Source organism: Varanus komodoensis, unplaced genomic scaffold, assembly GCF_004798865.1.
Source record: "Varanus komodoensis strain SLA01 unplaced genomic scaffold, ASM479886v1 scaffold27, whole genome shotgun sequence".
NCBI lineage: Eukaryota > Metazoa > Chordata > Lepidosauria > Squamata > Varanidae > Varanus > Varanus komodoensis.
Genome location: NW_025335701.1, coordinates 7474876 through 7490064, shown reverse-complemented (window position 1 = coordinate 7490064; position 15189 = coordinate 7474876). Strand labels below are relative to the sequence as shown.

The 15189-nt window shown below is 40.3% G+C and overlaps 1 protein-coding gene across 1 annotated transcript in view; it reads right to left on the bottom strand.

Annotated features, from left to right (window-relative positions):
• The window catches only part of NFATC3 (nuclear factor of activated T cells 3), an 85326-nt gene that overhangs the window by 69634 nt on the left and 503 nt on the right, over window positions 1–15189 (bottom strand). The window contains exon 2 of the mRNA XM_044434347.1: window positions 3151–4273. Coding sequence (XP_044290282.1) covers window positions 3151–4273 — 1123 coding nt within the window. The remainder of the gene's footprint in view (window positions 1–3150; window positions 4274–15189) is intronic.

The following is a 15189-nucleotide window of genomic DNA, read 5'->3' as shown; positions in this document are numbered from 1 at the left end:
CAAAGGGATCTTGATAGCCTGGAGCACTGGGCTGACCAGAGATTTCTCACAGGTCATATGCATTTGAAGGCTGGAGGGCCCCCAGATCTGCTATAGGTAAATGTGTAAAAAACTGGAATATTTATTTTTAGTCTGAGGAAACCACAGTTTTGATAAATGAATGGACAGTACATTTCCCACTGGAAAAATTACCAAATATACATTGGATAGACAAAGAAAGGATTTTTTTAAAAAATGTATTTATTTATTTTTGCTATTCTTAATTGAGGTCAATCTCAACTGTGGTCAGAACTGGATCAAAACCTAACCCAGTTCCGATCTTAAGTGTTAGTATTCAGGATATTCCTTTTCACTGAATCTTAATCTTCCAAGCAATTTTACCATGTTGCTTGTTTAAAAATTGGATATCAAATGTACTTAATCCACAACACTCCTTCCTTCCATTACAGGAAGACTAACTTTGGCTTCAATGCAGCCCAGCTCTGCATGTTTAGGATTCTTCTCTCTGTTGCCACAGCTGACACTATGGGAGTGACCCATTTCATATTGATGCAAATCACACAAGCATAAATCTACTGAGGTTCAGCTCAGCTGTCCAACTCAGAAAACAGTCCAAGTACAAACAGAAGTTGAAGATAACATAATTCATAAGAGATGTCAGGGACATTTGCACCACAATAATTGATTATAAAAACATCCTTACTCACAATTCTATGTTTGTACAATTTAGGGGTTTTCCCCTGAAGTTATGATACTAATGAGACTCCCTAGTAAGTTCTGTAATATAAAAAACAACGGGTACACTGCTGTTATTATATGAAGATGATGCGTGCAATAAAAACCCAGGATTATAAATCTGCATCCCCTACTTGCTTGTTAAGGATAAATTTAACAAGTAAGTAGACTTGTTAGGAATAAACTTCTTGAAGGAATAGACTGATTTAATCTAAAGATCCTGATCAGTCTGAATTCTGGAGAACAAGCCAACTTTTCTGTTTGCTTTGTTGGAGATTGGGGAGGAACACAATGCGAAATTCCAATATATTTCTGCATGATCGCTGCCGAAGTATCAGCATCTGTACTCTCCAGGTTACAGCTTATAACTGGCAGGGGCCATAGAATCTCTCAATCCATGAAATGGGTTTTTAAATCTTTACTAGTTTGCTCTTCAAATGTCTCACATGTATAAGAATTTTCTTCTTTTAGTTATGACCTAAAAGGTCTTGCTGTCTTTCACTTGTTTCTTTGTTTATTTTTTAATTCTACTGCTGAATAATGTTGGTATTCCAAATATTCCATTCTTTTTTAGCTAAAATGTCTTACCTATAAAAATTCTCTGGAATAGCTGTGTTTTTGAATGCAATTCTATTAACACATCTTGCTTTCTGGAAGTCTTACCTTAAACACAGTGAAACACATGGTACAAAATATTTCATAATTAGAAGACAGGCTTTTGAAAACATTTCACAACTACCAATATATGACAAATCTGACAATCCGCAACTGAATAAGCAAATATTCAGTGAAACAAAGAATATTTATATTGTGAAGTATGTACAATTCAATTCCAACCATACTCTACATTAAAAGGGTTCACCTTCATCTTTTACCAAGTAGCAGAAAACAGCTGTCAAAGAGAAAGAGAGGGCACGAGCACATACATGTGTCTGTGGGGCCCAATTATTTTCCCTCCCACACTGCAGCAAGACCACTGTGTAACTCAGAAAGAATGGACCATATATGGTGGGCAAGATTAATGGGGAAAACCCTATCCTAATGCAACATTCAACACTTAACTGGCTTCCCACACCATTTACTACAAGTTTGAAAATATTAAGTAGCAAGTCAGCATTATCCTTTAGCTTATTAGGCTCAATATACTATCACTCCAGTTAGAAGACTTCAGGGTTAAAAAGGGGTCAGTTTTTAAGAAGCTTTCACACACTATTTTGGGACAGGGGTGGCTGACCCAACAAATCCCAGTGTGAGCTAGCAAACACATGTAATCTGACTTCAGTTCAAACTGCTTCTTATCCTATCCATACCAAACCTTATGCAAGAACTAGAGTAATTTAAGGATGAAAAGTGTGCTTCAGTAAATGCAACTAATAGGAATCACAAAGAGTATTAAGTTTTGGAAGCTATATATCTGAATCAAATATAAATTAACTGAGATATAATTACAATAAAGTAGCTGTTAAAATTATGATTGTTTCAGGCAGTGAATTTATTTTGGTATTGACATATCCAAGAATATTTTATTGTTACAGATAGCAGAAGTGACCACATATTGCAAAACCATAATATATATGAACATCTAGAACACCTTTCTACCAGGCCAGGTTAATATTTAAAATTCAAACAAAAATCAGTGATTTTTTTTTACCAAGAAAGCAAGAAATGTAGGCAGCACCATGAAATCTGAATTGGAGAAAACTGGGCAAAGGTCTCCACCGGGAGATTAATTAAGCCTTAGCTAGAATACTTCAGTACAGTACCTAGACATTTTGAGCAAAGTTCCCTTCATTTTCAGAACAATTCTAATACACAAAGCCATGTGCCTAGAAATGTCCTGTTTGACAGAACTTTGCATTCAGGTTGTCAGTTATGTATGTACGTATTTATTTATAACATTTCTATGCCGCCCCATTCGCAGAGCCTCGCAAAGAGTATAACGAATGTCCATGAAGCCAGCTTCAGAGACAATGTTAAACCATGGTTCAGTGTGACACACATAGCAGTGGGGCGCTGATGAGCTCATGGCACATTTATATAATACCAAACCATAGCTTTGAGTTATTTATGTAATACCAAACCATAGCTTTGAGTTATTTATGTAATACCAAACCATAGCTTCGCGTTATGGCCAAACTAGGCCTTTGTCTGGGCTAAACTGTCTCCATGGAATTAAAGAATAAGGGAATAATTATAGACTACTCTGTAGTAATTTGCAAGGCTATATAATGTTTTAAGGTTTGGCAGGCACTGGACAATTTGTTTTTAGCAAAGCATCTTAAGAATACAACTATCTAAATAGATTCAATATGTTATATGACCATATAGAAAATTCCAAGCATATCCACAATGTATGAGTTCTACAACTCCCCAAAGGCAAAAGAAACTTAATTTCATTATCTTTACATTACTTACCGAAAAATAGGAGTATGGCCAGGCTTTGGTTTGTTCCAGGTAAAATGTGAAGGAACAGAAAGAAATTGGTCACCAGACAAGTCTTTTTTTAATGCATGTTGCGATCCCGAGCTATCATCTATTGCAGTTTCAATGGATGGTGATAAGCTACCCTGTTCTTCAGAACAAAGCTCTATTTTTCCTGTTATGATGGCAGTTTGATCCTCAGAGGTCTTTCTTGTTTTGAGAGGGATGTCGGTCTCTGCACAACACTGAAAAGGTGAGAGGCCAGAAGTCGGACCATGGAAAGACGAATTTAGCCATGTATCTTCTGTTATACTTCCCCTAGGAGAGTGTCCTGGTGATGGAGTTGGAGAATGGTGAGGAGAAAGTGAACCAATGTAACAGATCTCGGCACTAGAATGGCGCCGCTTCCCACATGGTGATGTAGGCCTTGATGATGGTCTTGAGGTTGGTCTAGGGCTAAGCCAATTTTCATCTGTGATGCTAGTCCTAGGAGAATGACAAGGAGATTGTCTAGGTGACAAGGCATGCCCGAATCCATATGGTGGTTGCCAAGGTTCATCTACTGGACAGCCCCTTGGAGAACCTCCCGGAGATGCCAAAGGTGACCCAAGGGTAAACCGAGCAGCGGCTTCATTCAGTTCTGAATCCACATCATCATAAATATGAGACATTGACTCACAAGAGGAAGCATCTGAGAACCAGCTCCGGGAGGAAATGCTGCTGGCAGGACTTGGACTAAGGGATGATTCCCTATAAGCTGGCTCAAGAGGAAGATACAAGTGATCCCTTGAAGGCCTTTCCATATAGTCATTTTGAGGGCCATTTGTGTGCAATTCATTTTCACTGGCTTCAATTCCTTGATGACAGTTAGGAGAGATAGATGTAATTTGAATGCTCGGGCACTCAAAGGGCTTGGGACCACCTAGGGGACTGTATTTGGATTCAGGTACTTCACATGCTCCTTCATAGCTTTTATGACCCTGCAGTCTACTAGGTGAAGACAAAGGAGAAGGGTGTGACTGAAACCCATGACAAGGGCTACAAATAGGATGGTTTAGAGATGATGAGTGGTCTATGCTGAAGATACACACAGATGCACAATCATCAGGTTCAAGATCTGAAAAGGAAAGCAAAAGTCCAGTTACTACACCAAGGTATTTTATAATCTATTGTCAAACTAGCAATATTTTGGATATTTCTAGCATGTTCATTATCATCCAAGTGGGTTTTAAAATTTATATTTGGCTTTTCTATGAAGTTAACAATAGAAAACTTTTCTATGAAGTTAACAATGTTTCAAACATTAAAATAACATAAAAGAAGATGAAACACAGATAAAATTCAGATAATAAATTCCTTAAAAGAAAACCCTACAAAAATCCCTACAAAATCCCTTAAACATGACTTTCCAGCAGATTAAATAGTAAAAAGTCAATCCAATGAGTACCAAGTTGGTTCCCCCACTGCAAAATACTACACTTGGAACACACTCTGACATATACTCAGGACTGATACTGAAAGACCCAGGCTAACTATACTTGGAAATGGTCTTCTTAAAGTTCCCATATCATAGTGCTGGTCACACAACTGGCAAAGGTTTGCAGGAGAACTCATTTACCCAATCCTACAGGGATGCCCATAAGCCTTCAAATGCACAGGATTAGGGGCATCCTATGCAGAGTGGGACAAGCAGTAAAGCCAGGTTCTGCCTTCCCACTTTTCCTGCAAGGCAGCTAGACAGTCAATTTAAACACCTAACTACAGCACTGCAAATGCAGAGGGAAAGGAGCTGGAGTGCTATCAGGATACTTCGCTTCCTCTCTGTCCCCCAGAATACCCTCTTTACCCCTTCTCCAAGGTCACTCTTGCAACTTCAGAGAAGCAGCCAGCACAGTTCTTTCTCTGCCAGCTGCAAGGGGGAAAGGGACATCTAAGCACAACTCTTCAACTCTGCTACAGAAGTTTATATTCAAGCTGAATGGCACCTTTCCACAAAGGCATCTTGCTTAAAAGCATACCATCACTGAAGCAGAGAGCCTCATATTTAAAGACTTCAGTTAAAATTTATGATTGGTTAATTATTGCTAGTTTTAAAGCCAAGAAGCAGGGGCATTCACTCTCCTCCTCACAGCCATGCCAGCAGAAGAGAGGATAAGCAAGATCCCAAGGCTCACATAGGGCTTATTCACCCAGTACTAAAGGTAGCCTGATTTTTGAGCAGCAGATTCAGACTGTCCAAGCTATCATGAAGTATTGCACCAGCAAAATTCCACAGGCCTCTAGCAACCAAACAATACAAACACTTTCTCAATATTGTAGAACATATTTCTTCTTTGTATCAATATGTTAACAGTAAAAGTCCGGGTTCACACAATCGCCATGGCTTAAACAAATCATGGTGGCCCACAAACCACACTAACTACCTTTTGCCTAATTACCTGCCCAGGCACAGTTTTACATCATCCAAACCCAGCAGCATGGCTCGTCTGAAGGCAAAACAACCCTCAAATCAAGCATAGCATGTTATTTTAACCATAGTGACCTGCAAATCAAGTCACCGTGTCTGTATTTTGGATTGAAACTAACATTTTAGTCAGGGATACATTATCAATCGCAAAAGTGACATGCTTCCCCTCCACCCTCCATTCCCAAGCAACACCCCATACTTAAACAGGTCTGCACAGCCACCTCCACCAGTATGAAGGACAACAAATAGATACTTAAGATTGACATGCAAGACAGCATCATGTTTTTTTTAACAGGTTGATGCCTTCCCACTAAAGAAAATGTTGTAGGCAAGAGAGGCAAATCAATAACAGCAAGACCATTTATCTCAATGCACAGTTACTAGACAGAATGCCATTCTTGCATATAGTCCACATGACAATGCCCTTACATGTGGGGTCCTTCTGTGAACCATACCCACTGTACATCCGCATGTGGCACCCTCCCCAACATATGCATTACATGGTAGAACACACACATGTACAATTACCACTCCACGGTCCACGCACAGGTTTCCTACAAAGAAGTATCTTCTATATAAGAATTGTGCAACAAGTAACATGGCCTTTAGGACAGTAAACACTGCACTAATCCAATGTCACAGCAATGTCAAGATAAGCCTTCCACTGTTGTATGTACACATCCCAAACTGCATTTTACTGATGAGATGTACATCAGGAAGTGAAGTTAGGCTAATTCAGTTCCAGAGGCTGGACTGCTGTGAAAACAACACAGCCTTATCTAAACCTTATACAATTTTGCACACAGACATAGTTGCATTATTACATGCATAAAAGTTAATACAGACTTTATTTAAATACTAGCAGTACAAACACTCTAATTCTAGCAAATATACTAGCATTGTGCAGCAGAAAGCCATTATCAGGAGAATGAGATAATGCTAATATTGCCAATAATTACAGGCAGCCTCTGAATACAATAATCAGGATTCCAAAAACCTTATGCACTTGATGCAACTCCAAAATGTTTTATATCACCTCCTTTCGGCCTGTTAGCCTGTAGCAACTACACTGTACCACTAAGCATATAAAAACAATCATCTTTTTGCCTGTAGGTTCGACCACATAAATGGCAATCGTTCTATGAGCTGCAAAATTATTAATTTTTGTCCCAAAGTTGCAGGGGAAGGGGAGGTCGAACAGGCCAGACTGCTCATTGCTTCCAAAGAAGCCATCTTCACAATTCTACAAAGAGCAAACAGGCTTGCCTCTCCACAGAAAAGCAACAGTATCAAAATGGGCAGTAACTAAAACCAGTATAAGAACTTTTCAGTTTCCCAAACCAGTGAGATATTGACATTGAAGTGGCTATTCTTTAACAGAGGCACTTAAAAGGGAGGACTTCATGTGAAAATGCTGAATTAATCTTTATCAAGGAGTTGGATTCTAACACCTGTGGCTGGGATTGAGATTACAGGCGTAAGAATGTAAGAAGAGTCATGCTGGATTAGACCAAGGGTCTGTTCAGCACAGCTGAATAGTTCTGTTCAAACAGGGGCTAATCAACTGCCAATAAGGAGTCGAATGCACCAGGAATCTCTGTCCATCTTCTCCAGCAGCTGGTGTTCGTAGGCACACTGCTTCTGAAACTGGTGGTAATATATAACTATCAGGACTAATAACTATGAATAGTTTTCTCCTCCACAGATTTATTTGTCTGATCTCCTTTTAAAACTGCCAAAATGGTGGCTATCAATGTACCTTGTGGATGTGAATTCCATAGTTTTTAATATGCTCTCTGTGAAGCAGTCCTTCCTTGGATCTATCCCGAATCTCCCACCAATCAGCTTTATAGAAAAGGCCTAGGTTTTAGTATTATAAGAGAGGGAGAAAAATATTTCCCTATCTAATTTCTTCACAGCAGCATCTCTATTATGTTTGTACTTGGTCATATGCCTTATAAATTCCACTACAGATACATAATAGCTGACCAAAGCCAGAATGTGTATCAACACTACTTTGCATTTGGTCACTATAATTATTCTTCATACACCTTTCCTTAATGTAATTATCATTGCCTGTATTTTAATATGACTATTTGTAATAAATATTCTAGTATTCTTTATGATAATAGTATTCCATTATTTCATCCCCCTTAAAAGTCAATGGTAAAAAGGATTCTTCTTCATATACCCACCCATGCATGCATGCATGTATCTCTGCCAACTCAAGATGGCATTCTCATATACACGAATAGTAGGCTCTGAGCCACAAAAATGCATGCATAAAAACATTTTAACCTTTAAGATGTCACAAGCCTGTTGTTTTCACTCAATTATTATTTCAACCCAATCATACCTATGAGTACCTAACAGTTTTCAGAATTTAAGTGTTATTTACTTCAGAAACTGTTCAATACATTGAACACAAACAGCAAAACAGCTCCAGTTCTGTAGAAGTATTTCTTCGCCTTTATCCACTGCAATCATTATAGATGAGAAATAAATCTAAATATACACAGCAATATAATTATTGCAAATCTTCATGTTAATTAAATTGCAGTGGGCTAACCAAGTGACTGGCACTTGCATGGCCATGCTTTGCTCTCCATTTATGTCCATGTTCATACTTCAGGTGGGGAAGTGGGAACTGAAAAATATGTTTAATTACACAGGATTTTTCAAGGTAATACAAAACTGGGTGGTTGTACCAAAATATAGCTGAAACCATTTGCATAGGCCCATGGATTGAGAGAAATTCCCCACTGCATAAGTTTAGAGGAAATGACAAGTCATGCCCAGGCAGGTAATGAAACAAATTGCACCCAGCTCAAGCTGGCAAGCCAACCGCCATGCCTTCTTTAGGGCAGACTGGGTCAATTTATCTCAATGAAAGCCAACTTTCTTTTCCAGAAAGCCATTCTTCAGAGAGGATCAGTTTTAATTCCTCCATTCAGAAACACTCATTTTTTCCTGCTCCTAATTTCTTTAGTGTCTTCATTTTCTTGAATAAACTTGTTTAAAGAAGCAAAATACTGTTGTAAGTCAATCAGATAAGAATCAGATAAGTGTCAAACAGCAGACATTGCCTCTGGAATACTCCACTTGAATTATGTCAGATTCTTTGAGGGATTTTTGAGACTGCTTCCCTTGGTGGTGGTGGTGGTGGTGGTGTTTGAGAATACTAACCTAGATCATCCTGCTTAGCAACATCATTAACAGGAAGAGTAGCAACAGCCTGTATTCCCCATCCATTTCCCAACGTGATTATAGCAGCTTTAAAAAAAACAAAAAACAAAACAAAAAAAAACCCTTTCCCCCCATCTTCTGAAGGATTCCTTCAGTAATCTTACCTGAATGAGGAAAATAAAAAAGAATACAAACTTTAGAAAAATGACATGCAAGCTGATAAAAAGGACTGTGAGAGGAAAAAACAGAATTGGAGGAGGCATTACTAAAAGACCAACAGCATGAAATTATGGAAATGCATTAGAAGCAGGAAACTGGCTAGAAAAGCAGTTACACCAAAGAATGATAAGGAGATTGCTGAGAAGCTGAATGAATTCTTTGCATCTGTCTTCATCGTGAAAGATGTAGGGCAGATACCTGTGTCTGAACACAACTATCAAAAAACTCAAATGAAGTGAGGTAAACAGACAGGAGATGAGATTCTAGGCCTCGTGAACAAATTGAAAATGAACACACTGCTACCCAAGAATTCTTAAAGAACTCGATGTGAAACTGCAGATCTTTAACTTGTCCAGAGGACTGGATTCCATATCCAAGGACTGGAGAGCAGCAAATGTAACATCAATTTTAAGTGGAGATACAGGATGATGCAGGAAATTATAGGCAAAACAGTTTAATATCTGTTCCAGGTAAATTGGTAGAAAGTCTAATTAAATAAAAATTATCAAACATACGGAAGGGCACCTATTCCACTGGTTTAAGAGGGGCTTAACAATTTAGCACTCAATCCATGGTTTGCTGCTGTGTCAACCACTGGAGCGTTTAGCCCCTCAAAACCAATTGGTCATAGTTTGCATGTCATGCTCACAACTTCTAATTCAACCGATTGGAGGTTATTTACAGAAAACTCTGACATGTGAACCACCCCTATATTTAGCAAGTAGTATCACCTAAAGCTTAATTACCAGTGCAAGTACATTTTGGTGGGATTATACCAACCAGAACCTTGCAGAAGTTGGTTTTGTGCATTTATAGTTTTACTGCCAACCAGACCCTGAATCCATATAGGTCCTCCGCCTCCTCCCATCTGGAGGAAAGGACTTAAAATCTCATCCATGGCCTAAGTGACCAGGAAGCAAAGGACACTGCTCCACCCCCGCCCCACCACACACACACACCCATGTCATTAAATTGTACCTTTATATGGATTTTAACAGTGAGCGCTTTGGGAACGACTGGAAGTAGAAAGGGGAAATCACAATTATCAATTGCAACAACTCTCAAATGTCTCAATTCATATGCAATTACCTAAGCACTTACTCTATGACAAACTAGTTCAATTCTCATTAGCTCTCTTCCTGATGCCATCATTGTTATGCAGTTGCGAATCCTTTTGCACAAGCCACAATTCAACTTTACATCACATTCCCACAAGTTCCTCTCCAGTGCACATCCTGTCCACATGTTCAGTAGAAGTGTAGTACAGTGAGACAACATCAATAATAAATGTTAAACAAAATAAAACTAAGTCAAGTAAAACCAAACAAAATTATTAGGAATAACTGCTGAGATTTATTCACCTTTGTGTAGCTTGCAAGTTTAAAAGGAAAATATTGTTACACTGGTAAAGAAATGGAAAGAAATGTAGAGTGTGCACACTAAATGAGAGCTCAAAATGGATATGCAGTAAGCTGAAAAATACATCAAACCTATGTAACATGCAAGTCACAACTACTCAGAAAACCACTCTACAGAAAAACACCAGCAGTGTTGACTAAAGAGTACTGAGAGGTTGCAAGCAATCTGTATACTTACATTTCAGCTATTTTGCTTTAACATTTTATGGAGAATCATAATGCTCAGGCTGACTGGCTGTAAAAATCCAGATACCTGAGTTGAAGATGTCACTACCACATTATAATTCCAGCATCCTTGAACATGTAATTAGTCCAAATTCCACATATGCTTGGCTTCAATGAAACAGGAATAAGTGCCAGTACTTGATATCCTTGCAAATAACAAATAAAAATGAGTGACCCCTCCCATTTTTACTAGCTATGTGTCCTTACAGATTAATATAAATATTAATGCATTAATATAAAATGCTTAGATACAAACATAATCTACCATTCTGAAACTTCTCATGCCTAGTATGTGGAGACTATTTTTGCTAGTAACAGGAGAGCAAGCAAGCAACAATCGACAAGCTTACTTAAGATGAATAACATAGACATACAGAGGTAGATCCTGGTGAGTACTGAAGTGGCACCTTTGAATAAAGAACACTATCACAGCAATCTTCTTTCTCTCCTTTTCTAACCTGCAGCCTTCCTTTTTTCCTCCTCCATCCCCTTTTCCCTATATAATATGCCCCCACCATCCTGAGCCCCAAGCATCACTACTGTCCCTCCTTTTTAGCTCTCTGTTTCTCCGCACCTAGTACTGTTCTTCCCTTACCCCTTTGTCTTGCCACTTCCCCCTCCTTCCCAGTCTCTTGAATCAGAGTTTGCCTCCCCATCTCTTGCCTTGCTGTTTCTCCCCACTCCCAGCGTGCAGCCTTGCTCTTTCTCTCCTCCCTTCTTTGGCACTTCCCGCTTCCTTCCAGCCTTCACTATTTCTCCCCACCATTCTTCAGCACGTTTTTACTAGGCAAGACCCCACAGCAGCCATTACGTGACTAGCCACATCTTCCACAGGAGCCAGTTTTGATGGTGCTCACAAGAGCTTCTCAAATCCCCAAAAGCACACAGTGGTCCACCAAGTTTGGTGGTTGGCCCCTGTAAAGTATGCATTGCATCCCAGCTTTCTGTGGGTTTTATGGAGATCTGGAATACATCTTCGGGTCTTTTTTTGTTGTTAAAGTCACATATATAAATACGGAAAAGCGAACAGTGTCATTACTTTCTTAGAGGCAATCAGATGTTTATGAGCCAACACCAAATCCTATAGTCAGAGGTAAGCCCTATTGGTTTCAATAAACGCAATTCCCAGGTAAGCTAGCACAGGATTCGGCCTAAAAGATGCACAAATAAGGATTAATTCTCATTTTTATCAGGAGTTATAATAGATTAAGACCTTTTAGTCTATTTAGTGCATACCAGAAAAAAGCAAATTTCATTTACCTTGAAAAAAACCTCTTGTCTAGCATGTAGTAAATGCTGCAATTTACTACAAATGTCTCTAGAACAAACATGTCATTCATGTATGTCACTGCACAGGTATAAGTAAGTTTTTGTTGCTATTGCTAACCATCATAAACCAAAACGGTCTTCAGAATCTAATTGCTAGTTACGCTATTTCTCTTACAGATAATTTCAGTGATAACATCTAAACACAAATTAGTAATTTTGATTATATATTATAATTACACAAAAATATACAGATTGTACTGGACAACAATTTTAAGTACTTTTATATCTTAAGTTTATTTTTAAAATTAAGTTAGAATTAATTTTAGAACATACATTTCTCAGTTTTCTAGTGAACTGTGGGGTAAGACTGTGCCCATAAGTTTAGAGTACTGTGAAAATGCTATATTCAAGAAACAATGAATTATTCTCAAGCTAAGGGATTTGAATTTTTTTAAATGTAGACACATTATAGAATTTAAAACTGCTGAATATGAGCCTAGAATATTTGCACCTATTCTTCCCAGTATTTTATCCGATTCTACAACTAAATCAGTGCTAAGCAACTCTTCTTGATTTTGCATACATTGTAGCATATATGCTTGAATTAGGTTTTTAACAGAAATTATAGGAATGTTCTACAGCAGTATAATTTCAAAAGCAAAATCAAGGTCAAGATCACCACCACCTCTTCCACTAGCATAGTAAACTTGTCAGACATTTATTGAATGACACAATGAACCTGAAGTCTTAAGCTAAGCTCTTCTCTAGATATAACTTGCCTCAAAGACCCATAATCTTAAAGGAAGTTCCCAACAAAATCCTGTCAGTCACAGTTCACTGAATTGCTACAGTTTGTTTTCTTTAGTAAGAGACAGGTCTTGCTCATAATTAAAACACACGTGGTTCTATTTAGAACATGTTACTGTGATTCTTCCAAAAGAACTCCAAGGTTCCTCAATCCTGGATGTTCATCCCAGACTACTGTGGATGGGAGGAAGGACAGATGCGACTTATTGGCTGAATTTGGCAGCCAAGGCAAGTTGAACACTGCAGCCTAGGGCTGCAATCTCTTCAAGCCTCCCAGGTAATTCTTCATTCTCAGCAAGGCTGTTTGACCAACTACCACCTTCTAAACTAGTTCCATGATCTGGAGTTGATTCGCTTCATTGCTGGCATTGCCAGCTAGTCAGCCCAGTACTTTTTTTCCAAAGGAATGCTGTGTTATTTTTGTTACTTGATTTTGTACTTGTTTAAACACTTTTGTGTACTACTTCAAGAATTGGAAAAGGTACACAGAAACGTTTAAAATAAACACCCTCTCCTCTCCAATAGCTCATCTTTTCTCACTGCTTCTTATCAGGTGCCTACACTGAACTTCAATAACCTACCCATTCTTAATTTACCTGTCCTAAATAAATTGAATGCCTCAACAAAAAAGAATCCAGTGGTTTCCCAGAAATTCACAGACTGAGTTGAGGCATCACAAACTGACAGTCCGAATATCAGCACATTTCTCCTTCTAAGGCATTCATATGTAAACATGATGGCTCGCTTTAACATCAGCTCATGTAAATACTTGTCTGTCCTAACAGAATCCCCAATTCAGAGCTCACTTGGTGGCCCCTGGATAAGCCATCTGAAATCTGCCATACCAATGAAAGTGCCCTAAAACGAACAGATGCATTTCTCCACATGTGGAGGCAACTCCAAATGCAGTTTCCAGCCAAAAGAAACCCAGAACCCTCAATCTAATTCTAATCCCCTTTCTCACGTTTGGCCAGCTGCTCCAGTGCTTTAAATAAGCCAGGAACCTCCAGACAACACAAAGCACTCAGCAGCAAAGGATATATTTTTGCATGCACTGAGGGGTTTAAGTTCAAGCCCTGACAGGTAAGAGGATCTCAGATGACAAAGCCGGGAAAAGCCCTGGCCTGAGACTTTAGGGGCCACTGCCAGTCAAAAGAAGCAACAGTGGGCTAGATGAGTCTGGCTCAGTACAAGGTGCTTCTGGTGTTTGGCCGAGGGGGAACCAGTTTGTTCAGTCCAAAGTATCTCCTAAAGCTCCACAGAACATTCCGAATGGGGCATGTATACTCTTTTAGTTATGAAAACACCTCAATACTTGTCATTTTTTCTGGGCACTTGGGAGCCCAAACAAAGCAAGAATTCCCCCACCATCATTCAGAAACTGAAGAATCCACAACCTGATATTCACTGATCTGTTTGTCCATCATTTGTGGAGAGGAAAAAGTGCATTTCACAGGGGATGGGGAAGGGTGTTTAGGCTTCGGTAACAAAACTGTATTGTTCACTTGTGATTTGCTTCCAAACAAGGGCATTCAGGATCGCATCCCATGCATGATTAGAGGTGGATGCAAATGGCTTTAAGTGTGCTCAGCAGTGAATGCTGATCCTATCCACAACTTTTTTCAAATTTTACACTCATAAACAAGTCACTCAACCTGCATCTAATTTTAGCCTGCAAGCTCCTGCAGGCAGGGCCCTCTCCTCCTGTGAGAGAAAGCTTTATATTCATAATACTCACTGGTGAAGCGTACATTTAAAGCAACCATATGGCCTGAAGCAGACCCAGCCAAGTCAACTGGGAGTTACTCTCAGGCAACCATGCATAGGTCTGCTGCAATAACAGTCTATATTTAACTTCGCACAAGTCACTAGAAATGGACCTTCTCTGGTTGAACGGCCGAAGCAGTGCCATCCCCCTCCAGCCTCAAGCAAGGCCCACTGGGACCCAGTCCCAAGAAAACCTGCCACGCGTTTACACGGGAGCAAATAACCGAGTAGAACAGGCGCTCGCCGGCCAGCTGAGCCCGCACCAGTCTTGGCGGCACCACAGCTGCCCGCATCCGCCTCGAGCCTCGCACCGGGTTCAAACTGCCCGGCCGCCCGAGCGACCCCGTTCACTCGGCTCCCGGGGGGCAGCCCCCGAGGGCGGGGCGCGGCTGCCCGGCAGCGCATGTGGCGGAGCACGCCGAGGGGCCCCGCTGCGGCCCCGCGCCCTCCGCTTCGGGCTGACCGACTCCCGCCCGAGGCCGCGGGAGAGCCACTTCCACGCCGTGCCAGCCACGCCGGCTCGCCGCAGCGAGGAGGCGGACACCGCGCTCTTCCGATACCGCCGCCCCGCTCCTCGGCCGGGCAGGCGGCGTGCGCGCCTCGGCGCCTCCTGAGCAGCGGGCTGCGCCGCAGGCCCGAGCAGCTGGGCCGGGCAAGACCCCGCGCAGCCGCGCC